The sequence below is a fragment of the Lissotriton helveticus genome, chromosome 8 (assembly GCF_964261635.1).
Source record: "Lissotriton helveticus chromosome 8, aLisHel1.1, whole genome shotgun sequence".
Taxonomy (NCBI): domain Eukaryota; kingdom Metazoa; phylum Chordata; class Amphibia; order Caudata; family Salamandridae; genus Lissotriton; species Lissotriton helveticus.
In genome coordinates this window covers 300,866,318-300,894,168 of record NC_136069.1, presented here as the reverse complement: position 1 = coordinate 300,894,168, position 27,851 = coordinate 300,866,318, and the positions used below count along the sequence as shown (strand labels likewise).

Below are 27,851 nucleotides of genomic sequence, written 5' to 3'. Positions count from 1 at the left end.
TCTTACAAAGATTCACAGGCAAGCTGTAGAGGGAAGACGGGCAGCATTTCCAAGACGTCCTACACTAAGCAATGTTTTTCTTTAACCAAGTCGTCTGTGCTTCAGCAGACTTATCTGTCTTTGAAAGTCATAGGTACTCTCATGCTTTAAGCTTACGTCATATTACTTCCACCACCTTAAGTACGTCAGGAAGAAACCATAATGAAACAGACAAACTATTAAGACTAAAAAAGAAACAAATCCGAACGGACCTGCATGGACACTTTTTACTCCAGCATCTAAAAGCAGGCACAATCCCAGGAGGACTCCAAATTAAGAACATCCCGGTCATATTTACGGAGGACCCTATTTACAAAAAGGGCTATAGTTATATTGAGAATAAGTGCAGCCCAGACCTCATGGTTTTAACTGTGGAGACAGCCCAAAGGATTTCTTTGCAACAACTCGAGGAAATCAAAACCTTGGAAGACGAAATTCAACAAAATCAATTGATTACGGACGCCAAAGCATTACTAGAAAAAGTTGAAAAGGATATCTTGGAATTTAAGGATTTCACCATAAACCAAAAAGAAAATCAGTTTCAAAAGGATAAAAAAAACTTTAATCTTGACAAGGTGTATCCATATTTGCAACCCGATTTTTATACACGACTTGACTCAAGAAAGTATCTAGCGGAAAATCAAGGGAGATCGAATAGCAAGTTCATTACTTTCTCTGACACCTCGTCATCTTCGAGGAGTAGTGAAAACGAAGGAAATAATCAGAGGAGAAACACAAACAAAAGAGGCTCATTCCAACAACAAGCCAGCCCATCGACAGCTTCTTTTTTAGGGAGAGGCCAACAACAAACCCGGGGTCGTCCCCGATACAATCAACCATGGGAAATGTCGACACGGCGGCAGAACTACAAAAATTGGTAGCGTCGCCAATTTTCAACTTGTCAAACAAAACCCTAACCCCAGTTGAAACTAGCATCTTGGAAAAGGGTCTCTCTTTTGTCCCCGTGACACATACCAACTTCGTCAAACTAAAAACTGAGGTCCTTGAATTTTGCAGAAAACTTAAATTAAGATTATTTTTCTCCCAAACCATCTATAACCCACCTATTGAAGTCACAGGCCTAAAGAAGAAATCACTCTTTTGTCCACCAGCAAATAAAGTGGCCAAGGAGATCTTCACATTTGAAAAAACGGTTCTCTCAGCAATCACGAATATGGAACAAAAAAGAAAATGGACCAAATTTAACATCTCATCTTCAGAAAGGACTGCCTTGGAGAATCTTAAAAAAGATACATCCATTACAATAAAACAGGCCGACAAGGGCGGGTCCATTGTCATCTGGGACACAGAAAAATATACAGTGGAAGTAATGAGCCAACTAAATAACACTAGATGTTATAGAAAAATCCCCAATGATCCCACTAGGGACTTACAACAACAATTAAGCTTGATCCTGGATAAAGGATTTGAAAACGGAGTCATTGGTAAAAAAGAACATGAATATTTAAAATGTACCAACCCAAGAATACCACTTTTTTACGTCCTCCCAAAGATTCATAAGGACGCAAGTACACCCCCGGGGAGACCAATAGTCTCCGGCTGTGACTCACTACTGGAACCGATATCTAAATTTGTTGATTTCTTTTTGACACCGTTTCTTCCTAAAGTTAAATCATACCTGAGAGATACGACAGATTTAATTTCTAAACTTCCGACAATTCGCTTTGAGGAGAACCAAGATCTATTAGTCACCTTAGACGTAACATCGTTATACACGCAAATTCCCCAGAACGATGGACTAGATGCCATCCAATTCTTCCTGGAGGAAAGAGAAAAACCAATGAGGGTCCCGACGGAATTCATAATGGAACTTGCAACATTTTCTTTGAAAAAGAACTATTTTAATTTCAATGGTGAATTCTTTTTCCAAACGAGCGGAGTAGCAATGGGGTGTCCGTTTGCACCAGAACTAGCAGTGCTCTTTATGGCACTCTATGAAGAAAAATTCATCTACCACAACAATCCTTTTGTAGACAAAATTTCAAGTTGGAGTCGATACATCGACGATGTTTTTATGACATGGAAAGGGAGTGAGGAAGATCTGACAAAATTTCATGAGTGGTTAAACTCTAGAACACAGGAAAAAAAATTCAGTTTGAACCACTCAAAAATAAAGATGGCATTCTTGGACGTGGAAGTCTATCCGACGGAGGAGAGATTAGTTACCACCCTCTTCAAGAAGAAGACAGATTGGAATAAAGCTCTTCATTTCCGAAGTAATCACCCACGCAACCTAAGAGAAAATCTACCCTTTGGGCAATATCTTCGAATAAAGAGAAATTGCCACTTTAAAGATGAATACTTGCTACACGCGAACAATCTTACTGAGAATTTGTTAGCGAGAGGATACCCTAGAAAACTACTCAAAAGGTCAATGAAGAGAGCCTGGTGGGGCCCCAGGGATACACTCTTAGAAAGAAAACAAAAAAAGAGAAAAACCACCCCTCAATCGAGTGGTATGTGTATCTACTTTTTGTCCCAACTCCAATCAGGTCAAAAAAACAATACTACAAAATTGGCATCTTGTGGAAAATGTTGATGAATCTCTCAAAGAGAAACCCCTATTCGCATACAAAAAAGATCAATGTGTGGGAAACCATCTAGTGAGAGCAGCTATAAAAAAGAAAGATCATCTGACAGTGGGTGCTTATGTGGGGTTGCCACCGATAAAAGGGCACCACAGGTGCGGGTCATGCATCTGCTGCCCCAGCACCGACGAAGGCTCACTTTTCCAACACAAAGATGTGTTTTGGAAACATGAAAAATTCTCAAATTGTAAATCACGATATGTAATTTATGGTGTGAAATGCCCATGCGACAAACTTTATATTGGTAAAACGAGCCAAGAAGTTAGATGCCGCATCACGCAGCATAAATCGCGAATAAAAAACAATGTGATTTCTGCACCATTGGTAAATCATTGGCACACCAATAAACACACACTGGACGATCTAAGATGGACGGTGATTGCCAAGATTGAGAGAGACCTCCGAGGTGGAGACATCGAAGGCAAATTAGCCCGCAGCGAAGAAATGTTAATTATCAAATGTAATTCAGCCGTAGATGGCTTGAATGAAATGTCGGAACTTTATAGGCTATAATACATGTTGGCAGAGCCTCCATAGGGTAAACTGAGGTTCTGGCCAGCACTACCCTGGATATACCATCTTGCATCTAAATCAACATATTGCCCCGATACGGTTGCCGCACGTGTAACATTGAAAAAGTACTCCAGTCCAAAAGCAACAAACATGCACCCAGCTCCGGTCTGCTGTAGCTTTGAACCATTGTTATTTAGCTACGGACAAAGTCCGTAGAACCACTGAAAGAATTCAAATTCCATAATCCCTACAAACCGGAAATAACTCGGCGTCCAGATAGATACGACAATTCTGCCGTCCCGCTGACAGTCTTCCGCAACTAATGCATGGAGGATTACGGCGACAGTAAATGAAGACTGGACCTTTGAACGAAGAATAGTGAAGCACTGGTAAGAATACTCCGGCACTTTTCAAGTCTTCCCAAAGCTGCACTGCTTTAAACTCCTCACCTCTTGTAACTAACGCAGCTCTATTTGATCCCCATAGGGAGACCAGGTCACCCGTTTGCATCTCTTCGGCGGGATCCATTCACACGCCACAACATAAGTAAGTCGTTTGTGTTGCGGTTTTCCCATCCTGGCATTCCATTAAATCGTTACCATGCTGACATATGTTCTTTTATTACACAGAATTCACACTCCATTAGACACAAGCCGGTTGAGAATGGATATATGTGAGTACTTTTTTCTGGACTGATGTTCACGTTGTTTAGACATTTTTCCTCTGAATATATAGCTAGAGTATTGAGTCGGTTTGTTATTGTTGTCTGTTTCAGAATCCCTGACTTAAAAGAAAACGAGCACCAGTGAGGTAGGACTAGTTTTCCCTCCCTTGTTCATTAAGTGACACAGACATGGTCGTCTCTTGAGACTGACTTCTTATATGTCTTCTCATTCACATCTACGTGGTCCTGAAGAGAATTCCCTTGAAGAAAGGGTTTTCAAAACGCGTAGACCTTTTTGTGTACAGCACTAGGACGTTTCTAAAAACATCAAATCTCTCAATATAATTGATCTGATTTCCTGTGTTGTTTTTTGTTATTCATTTTTGTAAATATGTTATGCAAAAATGTATGTTAATTGATTCTATGTGTGTTACAATGTGTATGCATGGTTGAATGTTTGTATTGAGTGCAAGGAATGTCGTCGTGAATAAATGTGGAGTGATATAAGTATTGTATATAAACATGTGAATGTTTTCTAAATATGTTTTGACAAAAAAATTGGAAATTAAAATAATTGATTTATTCTGGACTAAAAGATTTGTCTGAAGACTTACTGTTTAATTGAGTGGGTTGTGTGGTCACTTTTAGGCCCTCATTCCAAGTAATTGGCAATACTGGTGCTTGTTTTTGGTTTTTACGTCATATTACTGACTGCGACTCACTGGCCTGCAGCCGGAAGCTCAACAAAGAATCCTGACCCTCCTGGATCAGGAAATTCCTTGTCTGAATAATATATATTGACAATTAACTGATCCACATGATGTTGGAGATTCAGACTCTAAAGGTGGTGGGCTTGGGGAGAAAGAAGGAATTCAGAAAGCCTTTCAGACAATTTGATAGGCGTTTGTTCCCAAAGAGGTTTCCAGCTCTTCAATGGTTGCAGCAGCACTAACAGAGGCAGCCCTACCATCAGAGATAATAACAATAAAGAGGAGGCAAGCAAACCCTTGCGGCCACAGGGATGCCACCTCCTGAGCAATGACTTGTCCTTCTTCCACACCACCTCCCCACTAACTCTTTTAGTCACTCTGGTGGGTGGTGGGGGCAGGGGGGAATGGTATGGGGCGTAAGAATTATAAATAATCTGGAAGTATCAGAAGATGCCAAATACAAATAGGTCCTGAATATTGTTCAGAATGGGTATTCTCGAAAGCTAGAGACCTACAACCCCTCCAATTCTTCGGGCACAAGATCTCACTTTACCAAGACCTTTCGAAACTCATTCCACAGTGGCGTAGGGACTTTAAGCCAATCACAAAATGTTCCTTTGCGCCAAGAAGGACACTTACAGCTGAGGTCACCCGTTCAGGATTATCTTTGGTTTGGAGGGCCAACTGCATCAGCTTCAAACACTCACCGAGGCCTGTCGAATCCAGGGCCTGCAGCCAGAGATAACTACTGTTGCTCACCCGGGCCTCATACCTGCACAGGCCCTAAAACTGCCTGGCGCTCGTGCCCGGACCCAAGGGTGATCGCACTGGAGAGCAAGGCTGTTCTAGACAAACTCTCACAAGGTACGGGATGTGGAACAGATCAGCCATGAGACCCTTTTCCCAGGCAACTTATGACAGCACACCTTGTAGCGCAAGGCAGTCCACCCCTCTGAGCTGCACCAGGGGCTGGGGATGCTCTGAACGGCATCCTTCACCCATGGGTGGTCAATCTCCACCCTTCTGTCCGAGCCTTGCCCGATGGACTCAACTTTTGTCCAGCTTTACCCTGGTCTGCACTAGGAGGAGGGGTCACACTTGCCGATAAGCCACCCAGGCGCTTAAAAGCGCTCTTCAGACCTGCAGCGCAGGACTCCAGATATGTATTGTGCCCTCCTGGGGTGGGACTACGTCCCCAGCTTCACCCTTGTCTGCACCTGGAGGAGGGGCCAACCCTGCTGATAACGCTGCACCAGTGCTTAAACGTGCTCTTCAAACCTCGCACCACAGGACGTGCTCGGGTATGCACTCTGGCCAAGACCAGGCCCTCTTCTGTCAGAAACCGGATGAGGCTGGGCTGAGCCAACCCTCTTGGCCCTGTAGGAGAAGGTACTGTCCTCCTGTATTTTCTGTTTAAGTGTGCTTTTTTACTGAACAGCTTTATGCTTGTTCATTAGGTCTCGCTGCGAAAAGCGCGCTCTCGCTTAGAGCCTATAGCTGTCAGTTCAGCCAACTTCAGCCGACAAGGACTGGAGACAGGAGCTGGCCACGTGCACCACGCGCAGCATTGAAACAGCATGGCAGAGTCGGATTACGACACGCGCTTTAGGATTTGGTCGCGCGCGTGAATTTCTTAAGTTTCGGTTTCGCGGAGGCGGCGAAAGCGCTGGAGGAAGGGGTAATGCTTTTTGTGAAAGGGACAAGGCATGCACATATTGGGGCTCCGTCCCTCCCTCTGCCCCTGCTCTCCCAGGCAGGCGAAGGGGGTCCTTTATCATGGGCTCATCAGCTCGGTCTTGATATGTCCCTCGCGCCAGTCGGCGGAGCAGAGCCCTGCGCGGCCGGGGCTGCCCTTTGGGGGATGTGAGCCCCGCAGCATGGATACATGGGGCTGCGGGAGAAGTTGCAGTCCATGATGCCTTGCCATAAAGGCCCGGACCCAAGAGGAAGCTGTTAGACTGCGACCATGAGGAGCCACCACTGCCGGGAGAAGTGCGGGGTCTGCAGATGGCCTCTTCAGCCCGGAAGAGTGCGCCCGCATCGAGCACCGCATCGAGGAGGTGGTGCACGCCACCGAGAAGGGGCTGTGCAAGGTGCACACTGTGCACCTTGTTCCGCTGCGCAGCAAGTACCTTTTGAGGCACAGAAGCGTGGGTCTGGCCAGGAGCGGCTATACCCCAAGGGCGACGTGGATGTGACCCCCGCCTGGGTGCACCAGCTGGTCATCCGTAAACTGAAGCAACACCGGGTCATCCCCGAGAGCTTCGTTACCAGCGCCATCATCAACGATTACCAGCCCGGAGGCTACATCGACTGGCACCACGTGGACACACCCCATCCACCTCTTCAAAGGGCCCATCCTTTCCATGTCCTCCTTCAGCGACTCAGCGCTGTGCTTCGGCTAAAAGTTCCAGCTCAAGCCAATCTGGGTGTCCGAGCCCGTGCTGTTTTGCCTGTGCAGAGGGCTATTGTCACCACCCTCGAGTAAGAAAAGATGGGGATACTGTCATGCTGTGGAAGTGAATATGCCTCATCCGTGTGTGGTAAAAGTGGCGGGTAATGTCATTTCAAGTGCCAAAAGCCTAAAACGTTTGTGATCATCACTATACAGCAATGCATGTCATATTGTAGTCTTTCGTTAATATGCAGCCCCCCTAAACATGGGATCTGTAACACCTCTGAAGCAAAGCGCAAAATGTAATTATCAGTCTTCTTGGCAGATGGGTAGCTAAGAGGATCACAGTCCTTTGAGGGAAGGTGGTATAAACGCCCACTGCCCTCTAGTAAGATAATATATGCGCACTATACACAAGGGGGGAGCATAATTCACCTCTTTGATTGAGGGGAGGGTGGGGTGGGACTCGCCCTCTGAGTGTCGGATCACCATGCTTGTGCACGGTTAATTCCCTCAAGTAAAGTGGGGCTTTGGCTGAGGGTTCCCTGGCTTACTTATCTTGGGATGGCATGGTCATTGTTATTGGAAGGTAGGAAAGTATGACCAAGTCCATGGCAAATGTACTCTGGGGTTTACATCTACTATAGTCGCTCCCAGTTGCTTGTTTTTAATGTGTTTCTTGAGAGTCACTCTGCTCAACTTATTTCCATTGGGACACGCTGCACCGTATTCGCTACATCCACCTTTCCCAGGCAGTCTCATGTCTCGTCTGAGCATGCGCATATAAACTGCATCTTGGTAATGAGCCGACTCTGAGGGCTGCGAACAAAAAAATATAACTGAGCATGCTCCTTCACCCCAAAATCAGATTCCGGGTCTACCGATCGCACTCTGCAGCCCGTCACTGTGTTACTATTAGGGTCGTTTTGGATTAAGATACGCTGCTTTCTGGGCTGTGTGTACTTGGGCTGCTTATTAGGAGCTAGGGAGATGTGCCGTTTTTCCCTTGCTTCTTTTTGTCTTTATCTTCCTGGGTTGTTCTTCAACAGAATATAGGGCGGTGCACGCTGATTCTATTCTCTCATCGGTTTTCATAGTGAGAGGGTAACCATAACCCTTTTTGCCCGTTTCTGTCTCGGTCTCCCTCTTTCCAAAATTGCGCTTGGGGACTGTGTGTATGTGCCTTGTCTGTCCCCCAAACTGCACAGTCTCATACATTTGAGAAGAAAATCTTTCATCTGGAATATTACAATAAAAATCAGGAAAGGAATATCCAAGCGGGATTCAGAGGAGGTAAGCACCACTCTAGAAATTATCTTTTTGTTGTCTCTAGCGTAAGAAATGTTAATTTACGTAAGATGATATAGTAATGCATCACTTTTCATAGACCTAAATGTTGAAGAACGGCGTTGGAATAATCCTTTGATGCCCATGCACTAGTATTCTTGGTGAATCTGTCTAGAAGTGTGTAAGATTGAGGTAAGGAGTGTACGTCTTTCTATGTGACTCTTTAAGTGAAATTTCAGCAAAGTACGTATATCAATGACAGCGGGTACCCATGCCACAAATCTACTCTACGAAACGTCATTGCAGCCCTCTCACCTGCCGTTCTTCTTTTTCTGTCTTTTCCCCGCAAGTATCGCATATAAATATTTCTTGCACATGCGTGTATGTGGGAAGGGTGCCCAGTAATAAAAGCCAATAAAGAGAGCGGGAAGAGCATCGTATGTAAGACAAAACATGCTTTATGATACTGTGGCTCTACTTCGCTTGTGTACATGTCACTCTACCAGCTAGCCACAACTGTAAAGACGTAAAATATGATTTTAGCTGGTGTGTTCTGCCCACCAGTCTTTTCTTAAAGATCCCAAATCCATGCACAATGGTGACTGTTGTTTCCAGGGCCAAGATGTGGAACAGCCTTCGTTATTTTTGATTTTGTTCCTTTTGATGGGATGTGGACACCCTCACCCTCACACCCCCTCACCCTCACACACCCTCACACACCCTCACACCCTCACACCCTCACACCCTCACACACCCTCACACCCACACACCCTCACACACCCTCACCCTCATACCCCCTCACCCTCACACCCCCTCACCCTCACACCCCCTCACCCTCACACCCCCTCACCCTCACACCCCCTCACCCTCACACCCTCTCACCCTCACTCACCCTCACACTCCCTCACCCTCATAACCCTCTCACCCCCTCACACCCCTCACACCCCCTCACCCTCAACCCCCTCACCCCCCTCACCCACCCTCACCCCCTCACCCTCCCTCACACCCTCACATCCCCTCACCTTCACACCCCCTCACCCTCACACACCCTTATCTTCACACACCCTTACCTTCACACCCCCTCACCCTCACACCCCCTCACCCTCACACCCCCTCACCCTCACACCCCCTCACCCTCACACCCCCTCACCCTCACACCCCCTCACCCTCACACCCTCACCCTCACACCCTTACCCTCACACACCCTCACCCTCACACACCCTCACCCTCACACACCCACACACCCCTCACCCTCCCTCACACCCCTCACCTTCACACCCCCTCACACACCCTTACCTTCACACACCCTTACCTTCACACACCCTCACCCCCCTCACCCTCACACCCCCTCACCCTCACACCCCCTCACCCTCACACCCCTCACCCTCACACCCCTCACCCTCACACCCCCTCACCCTCACACACCCCCACACCCCCTGAATGAATGAATGAACCAGATCTTGTTATGCGCATACTTAGCCCAGTGGGCGTCAAGGCGCCTAAATCAAATATAGCAGCACAAAAATCCCCCATTCTGCAACCTTCTCTTATTGATATGCCCTCTTAAAAAGGTAAGTTTTAAGGGCTTTTTTAAATGTCTCCAATGTAGGAAGGGTTTTGATTAGGATGGGGATAGAGTTCCAGAGCTTTGGAGCGGCAACAGAAAAAGCTCTGGCTCCCCATCTAACTGATTTAACACGAGGAACAACCAGTTGACACAGTCCAGAGGAACGAAGATCTCGTGTGGGGACATAGCGCGTGATCAGGGAGCCAATGGCGCTCGGAGGGCCTTCGATAAGGGCTCTGTAGACCAGACACAGAATCTTGAAAGAGATTCTTTGATGAACAGGAAGCCAATGGAGTTCTTTCCTGGCTGCAGTGGCAGAGGAGGATTTAGGGAGAGCCAGGACAAACCGAGCTGCAGCGTTCTGCACAACCTGCAGTCGGTGAACCAAACTTTTATTGGCTTCGTTGTAGAGAGAGTTACAGTAGTCTAGTCTTGATCCCACCAAGGCGACAGCAACTTGTTTCCGAGCCTGGGGGGACAAATACCCGCGGATTTTATTGAGTATCCTAATCACACCCCAGCAAGTAGACACGGTCCTGTTGACTTGAAGGGTCATAGAGAGAGAGGTGTCGAATATTACACCCAGATTTCTGGCCGATGGGACGGGAGTGGGGCAGATGCCAAGAGAAGATGGCCACCACTCATCAGACCAGGCATCTTGGTCCTTCCCAAAAATCAACCCCTCACACCCCCTCACACACCCTCACACCCCCTCACACACCCTCACACACCCTCACACCCCCTCACCCTCACACCCCCTCACCCTCACAACCCTCTCACCCTCACAACCCTCTCACCCTCACACCCCCTTACCCTCACACCCCCTTACCCTCACACCCCTCACCCTCACACCCCCTCACCCTCCCTCACACCCTCATCCTCACACCCCCTCCCCCTCACTCCCCCTCCCCCTCACTCCCCCTCACCCTCACTCCCCCTTACCCCCCTCACCTTCACACCCCTCCCCCCCTCACACCCCCTCATCCTCACACCCCTCCCCCCTCACCCACCCACCCCCTCACCCCCTCACCCCTGCTCACCCCTCCTCACCTTCACACACCCTCACACCCTCCCTCACCCTCACACCCCGTCATCCTCACACCCCCTTACCCTCACACACCCTCTCACCCTCACACACCCTCGCCCAGCCTCACCCTCTCACCCTCACTCACCCTCTCACCCACCTCACTCACCCTCCCCCCTCACCCTCACCCCCTCACCCTTACACCCCTCACAACCCTCTCACCCTCATAACCCCCTCACACACCCTCACCCTCACACACCCTCACCCTCACACACCCTCACCCTCACACACCCTCACACCCTCACCCACCCAGCCTCACACTCCCTTACACTCCCTCACTCACTCACCCTCACTCACCCTCACTCACCCTCACTCACCCTCAAGCACCCTCACACACCCTCACCAGCATAGCATACCAAAACATAACAAAACACAGAATAGCATAGCATATCAAAAAAAAGCATAGGATAGCAAAACATAGCATAACATAGCAAAACAAAGCATAAAATAGCAAAATAATACATAGCAAAACAAAACATAGCATAGCAAAACACAACAAAGCATAGCAGAGCATAACAAAACACGACAAAACAGCATAGCATAACAAAACATAGCATAACAAAACAAAGCATAGCATAGCATAACATAACAGAGCATAGCAAAACAAAACATATAATAGCATAGCAAAACATAGCATACCAAACACAACAACGCATAGCATAGCATAACAAAACATAGCATAGCAAAACAAAACATAGCATATCATAACAAAACATAGCATAGCAAAACAAAACATAGCATATCATAACAAAACATAGCATATCATAACAAAACATAGCATAGCCTAACAAAACATAGCATAGCATAACAAAACACAGCACAGCATAGCATAACAAATCAAAGCATAGGATAGCAAAACATAGCATAGCATAACAAAACAAAACATAGGATAGCAAAACAAAACATAGCATAGCATACAGCATCACTCAGCACCACCACAGCATCACTCAGGGGCACCACAACATCACTATGCGCTACCACAGCACCACTGAACGCCACAGCATCACTCGTTCGCCATCACAACATCACTCAGCGCCACCACAGCATGAATCTGTGCAACCATTCAACAACTGGTTCAAATATGTTCTCTCAATGTTTCAAGCTTTATTACAAATGTAACAAAAATATGTTAATATTTCACTTCTGTTCTTGGATTTTCATCACAATAAAATACACAATAAAATACACTGAACATAATCTTCACAAAAGTTATTTACAAAAATTTAAGCTATTGCCATTATAAATTACAATAACTTTTATTTAAGTATTAATTATTAAAACAAATTAAAAGCCATTGTTATTTGTAATATCAATACCTGTAAGTCACGTAAATACAACACATATTGCATTACAAATGTTATAGGTGTCACATTTGCGAAAGTTATAACTATTGGCATTGTAAATGACAAAGCTATTAATGTCGCTTTTTTGAAAAACAAAACGTAAATAAAAAATGTCATTCGCAATACCAATAGCTCAAACTTTCCTAATGCGAGACCTATTGCATTGCAAATGCTTGTTTTTATATGTATACCTTTATAATGTGCTATAGAGTCGTGTGCGTGGGCATGACAATTCAGTGCTTATGACTTTGATGAGGATTCCCCTGGAAGAGAACTAGGATTAAAGTAAATAACTTTTCCTTGTTTTCATTTCTGGTGTAAGTGTCCTCTTATGGCTGTTTTCAGGTAAAAGACTGAATGTGTCCTTTGTATCTCTAATTTTTTAAGGTCATTTTTGTGCTCTTTTGCTTCAAAATGGTAAAAAAACATATCTATGGCTCCCATGGGAATTGTGTATTAGTTCTTAACATTAATGTTGTTTGATACTGTTCCAACTTCACATCACTCTGGGAAATTGCCTGGTACACATCAACCAGGAGTTACCCAGAGAATCACTTAGAACTGAGATGTGATCTGGCTATATTCTGTTAAATTAAGTTGGGGAGGGGGACCCACTACCAAATTAATAATTCACTTTGACATAAAAATTTAGTGGGCAGTTTTCAATTCCGTATTGTACTTGCTATCATTGATAAACAGGTAATGAAAAATATGTCTTTCAAAATACGAAATATATCTTAATTGAAATACATCTGCAGTTTTTCTAAAAACGAAAGAAAAGTCAGTGTGTTAAGTTCACTTTATGAACCAGGGAATGTTATGTATCTTTTTCATTTTAGAATATAGAAAAATCTTCTGCATTAAATCCTGTGGTGAAGCGGCCATTTCTGAAGCGTGGTGAAGGCATTGCCAGATTTTCAAATCCAAAATCTAAATCATCCTCAAAAGAAATTACATTGTCTATCCAGCAGAACCATTCAGAGGACTCAATTACACACAAAACTGAGAGATATCAGTTGATGCAGCGAAAAACTGCACCTTTGAGCAAAGATCTTGTTTCAGAGCAACCTCCTGGAATAATGGGAAAACACAGCCAACGTGCTAAAACGAAACAAAGGTTAATAACTAACCAAAACACTGCTCTGTTGAGGAATCAAAACATGAACAAACGCTCAAAACCATTGAATGAGGAGATTGACATTAAACACTCTTTGCGGGTTGGTGATTTTCTTAAAGCAGATATGAACCAAAAAATGGAAGCCAATAAAGAAAATATAATGGAGTATGCTAAACAAGTTGCAGTGGGCAACAGGGTCACAAAAGATGCACAAAGTTCTGAAAAGCTGCCAAAAAACACAGTGTTGATGCCACGGTGTTCCAGCGCTCCACTTAAGAACCATGACTTTTTTTTTGAGCATTCATTCCAGAAAAGATGTAAGAGCTGGGAGATGGAAAAAGAGAAGGAAAACATTGAGCTAGATGAATTCTTGCTTTTGGAAGAGGCTGCTGATGAGCTATCATTCTCAAGTAATTCCTCCTTTGTCCAAAAACTATTATCGCAAGATCAGCAGATCATTAAAGGTCACAGAATGTCTTCAACTCCTGTCAAGATTGCTCAGCATCACCAGCAAACGTTGGCTTCAAATAAATCCAGACAGAATGACCAGATTGTCCATGCAAAAACAAAGGATGTTGATGTGATGGAAAGAAAATCTGAAGTGAACGCTTCAGCATTTTCAGGTGTTACCTTGAAAGTACTGAAGGTGCCTCCCACAGCTGACAATGGAGCATTGCAAGGCACCGCATGCGAAACCAGTGATGATGACGTTAAAGATAGTAGCAGTAATACTAGTTCTGATATGGAAGACTGTGAAGCCACAATGGTAAGCAAGAAAGAAGATGTCAAACAACTAGAGAAGAGCAGAGAAGATAATCCTGCACATCATGACTATGAAGGCCCTTCCATAAGTGTTAGCAGACAAAATAAAAGCAGGGACCTTGATCTCGACTTGTCAGACCAGGATGACTACAGCTCTGATGAATCCACAATTCTAGAAAGTGAAGGTAAATCAAATGGCTCTGAGTTAAACAGCAAGATGCCACCGGGAAACGTTATTGATATGGAGTTTGATGATGAGAGGACTTGGGCCGACCTCGAAAAGGATGAAGGTCTGTGTCGTATGCTGGACAATAATGCCACATTGCCATCAGTTCATTTTACTAGTGTGGGTAAAAAGTCCATCCAAGACAAAGCCATAAAAAGAAAGGTTGCTTCGATAAAGAAAGGAGAAGATCTGTCAGAAATTGATTCAGCTACTCCACCTACCTCTGATTTGATGATTAAATTGTTCCCCTCATTAAAGCCGAAACCGATTCCAGATGCACTCCAGAAACTTGAATCCAGACCAAATGCAAAGCAGGAGCCGACGGCAGGTAAGGTGCATCCAGTTATTTTTATTTCTTATTTCAAAACGAAACTAAGAAGTGTGCTGTTTTTTAGAGTTCATTTTCAACTAGCATATTTTATTTTAATTTGAAAATGTTTCATGCCTCTCTTCGCCGCTCAGTAGAGATTTTGAACAAGAATGTCGGGTAACATACAATGGGCAGTTTGTTATCATCCTTAAACATTGTAGCATGACATAAAGCCTGCATTATGGGTTAGGGAAATAGTTGATTTTGTCAGAGTGCCTTATGATGACAAACAGTGCTTCTGCTTCAGTTGCATACAAAAATGGAAATGTTTCCAGTGGTACAACTTGAGAAAACAATATTTATTAGTTTAAATTTGTGTTGTAACTAGCATGGACCAAAATCTGCTTCAAGTCAGATACATAAGGTATGTTAAATTAAAGTTCAAACCTACTGAGGTTTGGGAAACATATTCGGGAACGTTAGTTATGGAGATTTGGTATGCAGTTCCTGAACATAAATATATATATTTTTAATGTTTTCCCTTTGCACATAGATTATATTTCTATCCCAAGACACATGCCGTGCGACTTCCAAAAGGCAGAAATGGCAACTATTTGACATCTCTCATATGCTCAGATGCATCTGTTGTGGATTGGAGAATTAGTGGAGTGTGTCCTTTCAGAGAAGATTGAATCAGATGGTTCTAAAAGATTCATCCCACAGGGCCAAATATTGGAGTGTTATCTGATGCTAATAAAACTGATGATACCTCTTTGGCTGTTAAGTGTAATGATTCAGTGCATGTATGAAGAGTAAGCTACATGAAGGAAACTGCCCTGGTATAGACTCCATTAACAAAGGAATTGGTGAACCTAGAATAGACCAGTAAAGCATCAAACTCCCTGCACTGGTAAAGACCCATAACAAAGATCAGGGCAGCTCAACTTACTGAGAAAAAACCGGGCTGTACTGTATCTACTTAAGCAATGAGAAAGGGAACAAGACAGATAAATGGCTCACATTGAGGCTATGAGCACAGCTTAATAACGCGTTTGTGTCACTGTTAAAAGATCCATGATGAAATCATTTTACAGACCAGTTGGGGGAGCAGAGGATGTACTCAAAAGGGTTCAGGTCTTGAGTTAACTAGAAATGGCTACATAGTTATTTCTTAAAACATTTGAGGGCCCTCTACATCAACACTGGATCTCATTTCTAATTAAAGCACACATGCCAGTGGCACACTTACCAAGATCAGGAGGTGTGATGTATCCCTTATAGACAAACCAAAGGAAATGATGGACGGTGCGTTGACAATACAAGCACTCACCCCCAGTCAACTGATCTGGGTTTAATCCATCACCGTTCTTTAGCCCACTCTGCCACCCCAGTTCAGACATGGCCATATGCAAATCAGTCTGACCCTGTGCCTTATGGGAACAGTCCAGCCCGAACTGCCAAGCCATGCCTTCCCTGGACCAGAAACAAGCTAGCGAGGACCGGTTTCTGGCAATTCAGCCGTCTTCAGCCCGGCTTGCTTGAATCCAGTGGCAAAGTGAGCAAGGGACTCACGTCTGAGCATACCCTGCCAACTTATGGCGAACAAAGACAAACCAAAGGAAATGATGGACGGAGCGTTGACAATACAAGCACTCACCCCCAGTCAACTGATCTGGGTTTAATCCATCACCGTTCTTTAGCCCACTCTGCCACCCCAGTTCAGACATGGCCATATGCAAATCAGTCTGACCCTGTGCCTCATGGGAACAGTCCAGCCCGAATTGCCAAGCCATGCCTTCCCTGGACCGGAAACAAGCTACCGAGGACCCGTTTCTGGCATTTCAGCCGTCTTCAGCCCGGCTTGCTTGAATCCAGTGGCAAAGTGAGCAAGGGACTCACGTCTGAGCATACCCTGCCAACTTATGGCGAACAAAGACAAACCAAAGGAAATGATGGACAGAGCGTTGACAATACAAGCACTCACCCCCAGTCAACTGATCTGGGTTTAATCCATCATGTCTGAACTGGGGTGGCAGAGTGGGCTAAAGAACGGTGATGGATTCAACCCAGATCAGTTGACTGGGGGTGAGTGCTTGTATTGTCAACGCTCCGTCCATCATTTCCTTTGGTTTTTCTATGTATCCCTTATATCCATGTCAGTGAGTAACCCACTGAGTAAGAATTGTACAACCAGATAAGGTCCTACCCTGTTTCCTGAATGTGACAATTTAATGTTTAAAGATGGCCTTTTTGAAGTGCTTCTGGGACCAATCTCCAAGAGAGCTACTAACTTTAGAGAATAACAATACAGTTTATATGGCCAGAATCGGATCAAGGATGTTGAAAAAGATCTTTATGGCACCTGTATATAGAGAGGGGCTGTTGCTTGCTGACCGAACATAATACTACCATGAGGCGCGTTTAAAATTACTTTGAGTGGTCAACCGGGCAAAATGAGTAAAAGTGTTTTAACATGGACCAGATAGTGCCTATGCTGGCTCTGTGGGACCTTGCATGGTTCCCCAGATAACTGAGACCTTGAAATCTGTCAACAAAATAAAAAAATAAAAAAAAGATTTAGCACCACTGTGCACGCTAATGACGCTCATCACTCAGCCGTCCCACCTGCACCCATGCACTTTGATGACATTTTCATTACGACTAAGGGTTGGGAAATTTAAAGAACTGGAGACTGGGGGTCAATGTAGAATATCAGCAGATGTGGTCATTGAGGTAACTATTGACCGAACAGGAAAGGTAGAGATATTTACAGATCCGTCACTAGGTTCGATATCTCCTCAACAAAGAACCACCTACAGAGTACTAATAGTTTGAGAAGTTTTCAAGGGGATCATAGGGTTTCAAGGGTTTGGTTTCTATATCATATTGTTATATTCCATATAGGTACCCCTATATAGGCTCAGGTAAAATTGTAACCTTTCACATATATTGTCCCTACATTACATGCATAATGGTTCTTAGGGACTGACCTTTTGCCTAGATACGACACTGCCCACAGAATGCGGGATTTTCCCTGGTAAAGGCCTCATACATTATGCATGAGTATTCTTGGAAAATCAGCAGGACTACCATTTCCTGTATAATATCTATATATAAAGTTCATTCCCAACGTCATCCTAAGTCAGACAAGTGGCACAGCAAGGTAGAACCCACTGGTAGACCTTTGGGTATAAAAACATCACATCTTGCTGAGACAAACAAGAGGCGATCGGGATTCCCCTGCCGACACACTCTGACGCGAGACGCTAAGGTTCTTGCATGCAGATACTCCAGCTTGCAGTGGTCTTCTATCCCTTGCAGGGTGTCTAACTTGATACCAAGACAGGGTCCCACAGTCTCTCACTTCATGTAATGGGGTTGACTTTATCCTCGAGGGATTCTTGGCTTGACACCTACATACATGCTAGGTACACTTTGGTATATCTAGTTGGGTTAGCATCGTAGGCGTATGCATTTTTATTATCATGTATTTTATATACTTGCCTGTATTGATGGTTATAGCAAAATGGTAGAAATCTACCACCCTTTTACTTTCTTAGTGCTTCTAATCATATCTTTTACTGTCTAAGGTTTTTTTGGCGCACCTATAAATACTTATTGAAAAACGCCCACACCATTTATTCTGTGTATCTCTCTGAGACTAAGTGAGCACGAGCGAAGAGTAGTACACTGTTTCCACGATCCTGAGAGATCAGGGTTGTCATGTTCGATAGTTGCCAAGATCCATTCTCTCCTTGGTAAGAGGAGTTTCTAGTGGCACTGTGAGCTAGTTGGAACACAGGCCAACATACCTGGTGGGAGTGTCTAGAATCAATCTAACACCAATCCTACAGTGTATGTTGCCTAAACGCGCAGATCCTATATAGGTTTTATAGGAACTACACGACAATATGGGCTTCGTTTTGGCAGGGAGGTTGACAACATTGGCGCGATCAAGAAAAATGGGCTAAGCAGATCGGCTGGGGAGCAGACCATGAGTAGGAAAATCTGTGGAGTGGTATCTCAAAAACATTCAGCATAAGGAGTCCTGTTGGAAGGTTCTCTTCTAGTCTTGTTCTGCTTTTTGACCCTTTTGTAACAAGACACTAAGCCAAATTTCCAGCGATGTCCTGACGCGTAGAGCTTATGCAAAGGACCGGCAACGTGCTATTACATATGTTGGCTTTAGTCAAAATGCTGACTGCTTATTATGGAAAAAAATAGACTGCCCAGCTATTTCATATGACACAAAGACTAAGGCAGACGTATTGCTAGAAAAGATTGTGCATGATGTGTTTCACCATGGTCTGTTTTTTCAAAGGGTATGACCGCATTTTGTAACTTTTCTTTTTTAAACTAGACATCACCATAATGTTCTCTGTGTCTGTAGCACCTCAGCAGAGGACTTGACTGAAATGGAGTAGACTGAAACGTGAACAAAGTGTGAGCACCGGCAGATTTTATGGAAAGTTATTTCATTGAGGGACGTCCTCCAAAACAGTAGGGATCACACTAATCTTTAAGAAAGTCTAGACGTAAATTGTGACAATTGGAAGCAACACTGACCTTCTCTGAGGGCTGGGGTGCACAAGGCTTATTTTGATGTGTTGCCAAAGGAGCATTTGAAGACACTGCCCTTGGCAGGCTTTACTGGTTGATCCTATGCGGAATGATTGCAGACACACTCCTTCCTGAGATTAGGCCTGGGATATGGCCCACAGGGTATAACCTCTTTATCCTATCCGCCCAAATGCTGAGTTGCCTTGCAGCCTGTAGCAGCATGCCTCCGGAAGATGAGAAAGGAACAAAAAGGAAAGAAAAAAAATATTTCTTCTTGCCCACACCTTTGTCTCTGTCGAGGAGCAGGATGGAGAGGGGTGAGTGGGGAGCAGAAATGGTGTTGAAGCATCTGGAAGAAGGCAGAGGAGGTAGATGTCTCATGGACCGAAATGACCATTGCAAGCCTAAAGGTATCACTTAAAGATGTATGTGGAAAATGCATCCCAATGAGCATTCAAATTTAACTCCATAGTTTGCTCATAGTTTCTGAAATTGAGCACTTGGAGGATGGCCAGTGATCTGCCAAGATTTACCTCATGTGCATGTCACAACATTCCCAGAGTGAAGAATTCCTCACTTTATTAATCAAGAGGTTTTAAGACACCGGAACTGCCTGCTCATTCATCCTTTGATTACGGGTCAGGAAAATGTTTTGTCTCTTGACCAAGAGAACCGTAGAATCCATAATAGGTAAGCTCATCCTTAACTTCTCTGACAACATTCAGGCAAAGCAGCTGAAGAAGTATTCCTGTTGAGGGAGGTTTGGGGAAAGAGTAACTGCACCAAGAGATACTGGAGACATTCGCAGTTGACTTACCAAAGGAGGTTCCCCTACATTTAACCTTGGTCGGGGGCAGAATCAGAGGATTCCGTAAAAAATTGAACAACAACTCCTCTGAATGATGGATGCTCCACAGCATCCAGGATAGATACTATTATAAACTCTTTAAACTACCGTCCAACATCAAACCAAAGCCAAGAATCCAGGCCAAGAACTCACAACACATTAAATCTACTGCACCTGTGGCAGGAGGTGGCAGATTTGCTGCAGAAAAAGCAATAGATATAGTACCAGAAAGAACAAGCATTGATAAACGCATTAGGTTTCGGCTATGTGATTAATAATACTTTTTTTTTTTGGGTTGTAAATTTTAGCTTGGTGAGCAGTTGGCAATATAAGTTTGCTCATCGCTGAAGAGATCCAGATGCAAGAAAGGATAGACTGTCAAGACAGCTCAGAAGGTTAATAGGCCTGCTGCCGAGACCTGTTTGAGACCTGAAGGCAATAAATTCAGCATTTTGCCCTTCACAGAGCAGATAAAAGAAGTAGCAAAACCTTGGCTAATAGTAGCCCCTATCATAGAGGTGACCTGTCCTATAAGGTAATATGCATATTATGACAGGACAATTCATCTGCAAACCTACATACTCAGCGCTTTGGTAGTTCAGCTGGGCTGGTGGCAATGATAATATTACTTTATCATTACTACTAATTCCAAATTATGCTAGTTATATACAGAATGAATAATAATACCAACAATATTACTGATTAATAATGAATATGATAATCAACTGTCCCATGTGGGAAGCTTGGAGGGAGTTTGCATATAATTTTGGGAGAGACGTTTCTTTTCTCACACACTGATCTGTGGTAGTTTGTAAAGGTAATTACGGTACCCTGCACACATTTCAAAGCACTGACAGCAACTATTACATGGAGTTGCCTACGGAAAGAAGTTTGCCTACAGCTGTAAGACATTTTATTACTGCATCCACCATATGGTGGATTTTGTTTAAAAAATGGCAAAGTATGTGCCTGCTGCCGGACCACATGGCTGTGCCGTCTTACCCTGAGATTAGGGTACCTGAAGCACTCTCTTGCCTGCAGCTGAAATCCATGGCCTATTATCCTATTGAGTCAGCCCATGCCTGATGTGACAATGCCTGCCATCGCCTCACGATCGAGGCAAAAAACTGTGAAAAAGGACTGCAGGCTGAAGTTCCTCCTCAGAGCACTCGTAAGTGGCAGGCCTGTTGTGAACCCCAATGTACCCCAATATATGCCTAGGTAGTTGCACAACCTTTTACCTACATTTGTCCTACCTTGCTCTACATAACGACTCTGGTGCTGACCTTTTATCTAGTTAGGTGCCAAATAAATGTTGTGTGGTTTTCTTAGAAAACAAACCTAATTTATTATGCATGACGATTCTTAGTGTCACAGCAGGATTACCACCTTCTGCATAATAAACTCTGTTCAAAAGTCACCACTATCGTCATCCTTGGCCAACAGGCCCACATTACCATGACACATCTAGGTAGAACCCCTGAGGGTACCTTTCGGGCATATAAGTACCGCATCTTCACTGGATAAACAAGAGGAGAAACTTCCATGCTGACACGAGACTCTGAAGGCCCTGCACGTAGACACTCCAGCAGTGGTCTGACATCCCTTACGGGGGTTGTATGATTATACAACTACTTACTAAATCACCAGTGCCTAAACAACGAAGGCTAAACAACGATCAAAGCCAAACCACTGAGTATTAAACCACGACTTCCTGAACCACGAAACACATTCAATTTACATATTTACTGATCCTATCACTGCCTTCAAAACAGAACATTCCATGAGCAACTTGCTTTCTGGCTACGCTTTAGCGGACTTGCAATATTAAATTTATCTTGCTTCACTCATTTGTAATTAACCTTCTGTGGGCCTCTTTGGCAACAATCTGTGATAGATTTTTTTAAAGTTGAATACCACTATACGATGTTCCAAAGGATTTACTGCCTGAATTTCTTTCGACAAGGGTGAGCCCCTTAGACACTGTTTATTATACAAAGATCTGCTGGGCACATGTAGCCATGCGAGTTATCCGCGGTGTGCTGTTTTTTATGTTGTAGGTCTGCCCGGTACTCTTTTTAAATGAGTGCCGAGTGCCTAACTTTGCCTGTTATTTTGGGGTAATGCTGCTATTCTTCCTCTGTGTGTGGAGATTACACTGCGGGGTGCCTCTCTAAGGCGTAACTGGTCTCATGACAGACAACACACTCAACCATGCCATGCCCACATTTCAGCCCCCAACAGCCAGTTTTCCCTCTAGAATAGTCATTATTATTAGCATGATTATTATTACTGTTCTCATTATTCCTCCATACACTTAAATCGGGGGACTCCTGCCTTGCGCCTGGAGCTGCTGACGTGTTCATACATGAACAATAGCCTGGATACTCCACATACAGAGGAAGAATGGCCGTATTTCCCCAAATTAACAGGCAAACTTAGGCACATCTCGTGAGCTTTGACCCCTTTGCCATATCACCATAAGTGGAATTTGTTTTGGTCTCAATTATATCGCACAGCAAATAAAGCCACCTTTGTCTCTGGGGAGATCTCAGAACGTCTCACACAATTTATGACATTGCAATGCTGTTATTCTTCCTCTGTGTGTGGAGATTACACTGCGGGCTGCCTCTCTAAGGCGTAACTGGTCTCATGACAGACAGCACACTCCCCCATGCCATGCTGGCATTTCAGCTGAGAACAGTCAGTTTTACCTCTAGAATAGTCATTATTATTAGCGTGATTTTTATTACTGTTCTCGTTATTTTATTACTAATTATTCCTCCATACATATATGTAACTTCAAATTAGCATGTGTAAGCCCAGAACCCTTTTGCATCAATCCACCATGGAAGCCACTGCTCCGAAGTGACTCTCCTTACTAAACAAATAAATATGTCTAAGAGGTTCTCACTTATCACAAAGTTACAAAAAATGTTACTAGGCAAATGTCAGTGATAATCGGTATTTCAATCAGTCGTTGTAAAGGAAGTCGTGGTTAAGGAGGTCGTGGTTCAGGGTCAGGTCGTTGTTTAGAAGTCGTTGTTAAGGCTACTCATTGTAAAAAATTCGTTGCTAAGGCAGTTTCCCTTTACGGGGTGTCCAACTTGAGACCGAGATGGAGTCCTTTGTTCTCTTACATCCGCTAATGGGGTTAGCTCTTTCCTAAGAAGGTTCTGGGCTTTCCACCTACTTACATACTAGGTACACTTGGGTACATTAAGTTAGGATTTGCATCATAGGAGTACTCGTGATTACTGCCATGTATCTGCTGTTTTAACACCATGGTAAAATTCTACCTTTTATTTAAATTGTTTGTGCTTATAATCGCATATGTCTGTTTCTGTCTAATGGTTGTTGTTGCTGCACATGTATTGCTGTAAAGCTCTCTGAGAATGAGTGAGCTCGAGTGACTCAGCGAAAAGTACTGTTGTGTTTCCACGATCCCTGAGGGGTCAGTGTTGTCATGTTCGATAGTAGGTAGAAATGATTCGCTCCTTGGTAAGGTTGTGGGTCTTATAGTGGCAATGTGAGCTAGCTGGTCTACAGACTAACATATCCATTGGGGAAGTCTGGATTTAGTCTGGACACCAATCCCTTAGTTTATGTTGTCTAAACGCACAGATCCTATATAGATTTTTAGGAACTACACGACAGGCCATCTTGTAGCGAGCTGTAAGGGCTTTTAAGCATTATTTGTTAGTAGCTGCCATAAATCTATGACAGGCAGCATAATTTCCATGCTTCCATTGCATTTCTTGGAAGAACAGAAATAGAGGGGAGTGCAGACGTTTGGAACACCAACAACAAAAAGCAAGATAGGTGCTCCTAAAGTTCTCTCCTCCCAATCTCTCCAGTTTTTTTGTGATTTAAATTTGTCCTTGTGAGCAATATTGCAGCACCTTCAAAAGCGGTCCTTCTGAGAGAGTATTTGCAGACTGGAAGCTCCAACGAATGTCAAGGGACTTCATGACCAACATGGCACCCTTTAGAACAGTCTTGCAAAAGAGAGCTTATGTCACTCAAACTGAGTCAAAATAAAACTACAGCTTATACCACAATGCATCAGGGCGGTTTGCAGTGGCAATCTGTTTGCTCTGCTAACACCTCTCCTGATGCACCCAGTGCCATCTGGTGTGGTGTTTTAATGGCTACGGATGCCGCCAGCCGACTTTGAGGTTGGGGAACCAGGTTTGAATCTGGGGGGAGGCTCAAACATCCTGTGATTCTGAGCAAATTACTTAAACCCCACTTCTATAAAAAAAAAAAAAAAAAAAAAAAAAAAAAAAGCTTTGGTAATGCATCGTTTTTGCCTATGCAATGACTAATAAGCTGTTTTTGATCAATCACACTTGGGGACAAAGGAAAGAGCTCCGTGACAAGTACCGTGGAAGTGGAGAGGATGTGGCGTAGCGGCCAGAGCAGCTGACTCGAAAGCTGAGATTCCGGTTCAAGTCTCAGCTGCGCAAAGGCCTGTGATTCTGGGCAAATCATTTAATCTGTCTGAGTGATAAATTGTGCTAAATAAATCTGCTAATTTAATTTAAAGTATCACAGAGGCCGAAAAATCAGAGAGAGGCAAAAATATATGAAAAAAATTGTTCAGCCAAAGCGGATGTTTACAGTATTTTAGCTATGGGAAATTGATCAAAGAAACAGACTAGGAACAAGCATTGGTAAATGCAGAAAGATATGCAACAATCAATACAAATGGAGTAGAAGAAAGTGGCAAGCACAGAAACCAATTAAAAGCCAGGAAAGTGAGGTGGTAGGAGTTAAGTCCCTTTTAAGATTTATATTAAAAACAATAGATTTCTCTAGCACAGCATAAGCGCTGTGCAGGCAAAACCTAAAAATGGGACAAAGATTCTATTCAGTCTACTTTCTTGTCTCGAAAGCATACAAGTTCCTCAGACCCCGCTTAGACCTTGGGGAAGCTCAACAGATATATCAGAAGGCAAACGTTTCAAATGACAGTCCTGCAGGAAGTTATCCTGCATTGAGGGAATTCCGTGGCAGCACATAACAAAAGGCCTCCTAGACGCATACCTATATGTGCCATTAAAAAACAGGCACAAGAAGTTCCTGAAATTCCTTGTAGAAAGGTACACTAAATCATAGTGTTACTTTTTGGGATAGAATCACCACCTAGGGTGTTCCCAAAATGCCTAGCTGCAGAAATGGTGTTTCTAAGGAGAAAAGGAACCCATGTCTACCTCCTACATGAAAGAATGGCTTGTAAAGGCAACATCGTTCAACAAGGACAGTATAAGGGCAGAAATGGAAACCCTATACAACATAGGCTTCCCCATCATTCGGAAGGTTGAGGGTAAAGAGGTCTAAAGAGATCTCGCATCATATCCAGCGTAGCACAGGGCATATGAACATAAGCCTGTAGGAAGCTTGCCCTGTATATACGATACCAGTGTAAGGTATAGTGTGCACAGAGTCCAGTGGATCCCCAGAGGCTTTAGAGGTTAAAGTAGATAATCCCTCACTCTCTTTCGTGGTAGTGTGGTTCAGCAGTCAGGCTCATCCGAGGGCTGTGATGAGCTTTTGTTCTACACAGGCAAGAAATGATTACACACACACTGAAAGACTGAATCTAGGACCAATTGTTTTGTATAAAAATATGACTTTATTTTTTTTCTAGAACCAAGAGATACTCAGATGCAGGTAATTACTCGTTTTAAAACGGCAATACTTTCCATGTACAGTGAAAATGTGTTTGCAAAGGCAGTAAAATACTTTACAGTGGTACTGAAAATACTTTGTGCTGTCAAATCAATGTTAGTAGTAACTTAGCAATGTGAAAGATTGACACTCAGTGCAAATAGCAAGAAATGCAATGCAGTCCTTTGGGAGGAAAACAGTTCTGTACATTTACAGGTAAATACTTGATTTACACATTCAATCTCCGACACTGGGCAAGGGTAAGAATAAGGTAGGTACTGCACCACCAGTGGCACTGGGTCGGGTTGCAGAAGTCACTAAGCCCAATATTAGTCAGGGGAGACTGGGGGCATCCACAAGAGGTGCTGGTTGCAGATAAGTACCAACGGTTTCAGGGCACAGGCCATACACTGGTGGTTAAAGCAAGCAGGGGGGCACAAGGCCATACACCAACAGCGGCACAGGGACGGCTGGATGCAAATCAGTGTTGGGCCCCCAATGCAAGCAAATGGAAATCTCTGTCTCACAAAGAGGATACAGGCTCTGACCAGGAGGCTGGACTAAGGTGACCAACATCTGGGTAGGTAAGTAGAGGTGTTGGTGGATGTCTGGGGACTGTCTGCTGGGCTTCCCAAAGTTGGGGGCTATGGATGCAGGGGTGCCTTTAGGTGTTAGAGTTTCTTTACTGGAGCCTGTTGCGATCAGGGGGACCCTTTGTGATGAGGCTGCAGTCATCTTCATGTAGTCCAAGGGAGATCAGCCACAGATGGTGTTGAGGTCAGGATCGCTAGGGAGATTTCACAGGACAGGTGAGCAACTCTGACTCGGGTGTGGGCGTCGGGTGCAGAGTGAGCAGGAGTAAAGGTTCCAGCTGGAACCGGAGTCCTTGTAGTTCGATTCTTCTGGACAGAGCTACTGTCCTTGGGAGATCTGGTCTTTGTTGAAGAGTAGGCAGTCTTCCTCGGGTCTCTGTAGGTCACTGACAAAGGACAGGCTTTGTCTTCTCTGCAGGGTCTTTAAAGCTGGAGACAGGCTGATTATAGGTAGGGCCAAGTCCGTAGTCTACTTCAAGCATTGCTGCACGCTGTTTTGTTTGTCCTTCTTCTTTGTAGGCTTTGGGAATCTCAGGTTTAAGGTTCAGGGGTGCCCCTAAATACTGAATTTAGGGGTGTTACAGGCATTGCCAGGTAGTAGCCAATGGGCCACTTACCTTTAGGGTGATTACACCCTTGGTATGTCTCCCTTTGGGGAGGGCATCTCCAAATCCTATTGGTTAACATCCTTTCATCCAATATGGAGGATTTTCCACGAAAGGAGTCCCTTCAGCTCAGGGCACATTGGGGGTGGTCCTGGCTAAGAGGGGACACACCTCTACTAATTTTCCTGCCGACCTTGCTGCCAAAAGTGGGGCTTGGTCACGGGCGTGGCCTCTCCTCAAGCTGAAGAGACCCTGGTTAGCATATCAAAGGGCAGGAATCCTTTGAGGCTTATCACCCTGAATGCTGTTCCTGCTTGGGGTCAGGTGAGAAGCACCTCCACCCCAAGCCGGCTTTGTTCCTGACACACGAGCACAAGGGCTCCCTCCTCAGGGGGCCAGAAACATATCTGAGTGTGACAGGATGGTGCAGACCAGTCAGCTTCACACTGGGGAGTTGATTGTTTGTCAGGGGGTATCTGTAAGAAACCTACACTGTCATCAGTGTGGGATTATTGTGCTGAGAAGTTTGATATCAATCTTCTTAGTATTCAGTAAAGTAATCATGCAGCTATGGAGTTCGTAATTACAAACTCCCAGCCCATGTACTCAATATGGCTTCACTGCACTTCAATGTCTAAGAATGGACTTGGACACTGTACGGGTATATTGCTCATGCAGTTATTCCCTCACCTGTGGTATAGTGCACCCTGCTGTAGGGATGTGAAGCCTGCTAGAGGGGTGACATACCCATGCCACAGGAAGTGTTTGTGAGCATGGCACACAGGGATGTGTGCCATGTTGACTTTTAAGTTTTGTTTGCACCAAAACACAGTCTGCAATGGCAGTGTATTTAGTGTTAGGTGAGGGGTATCTGAGGGTGGCACAATGCATGTTGCAGCACTTAAAACCCTATATGGTCACAAGGCCCTTGGTACCTTCTCCAAGGA

General features: G+C 44.3%; 1 protein-coding gene across 2 annotated transcripts in view; it reads left to right on the top strand.

The window, feature by feature from the left end:
- The window catches only part of CPAP (centrosome assembly and centriole elongation protein), a 442,941-nt gene that overhangs the window by 102,014 nt on the left and 313,076 nt on the right, over positions 1-27,851 (top strand). For both annotated transcript variants that reach the window (XM_078657064.1, XM_078657065.1), the window contains exon 7: positions 13,051-14,644. In XM_078657064.1, the coding sequence (XP_078513190.1) occupies positions 13,051-14,644 (1,594 nt within the window). The remainder of the gene's footprint in view (positions 1-13,050; positions 14,645-27,851) is intronic.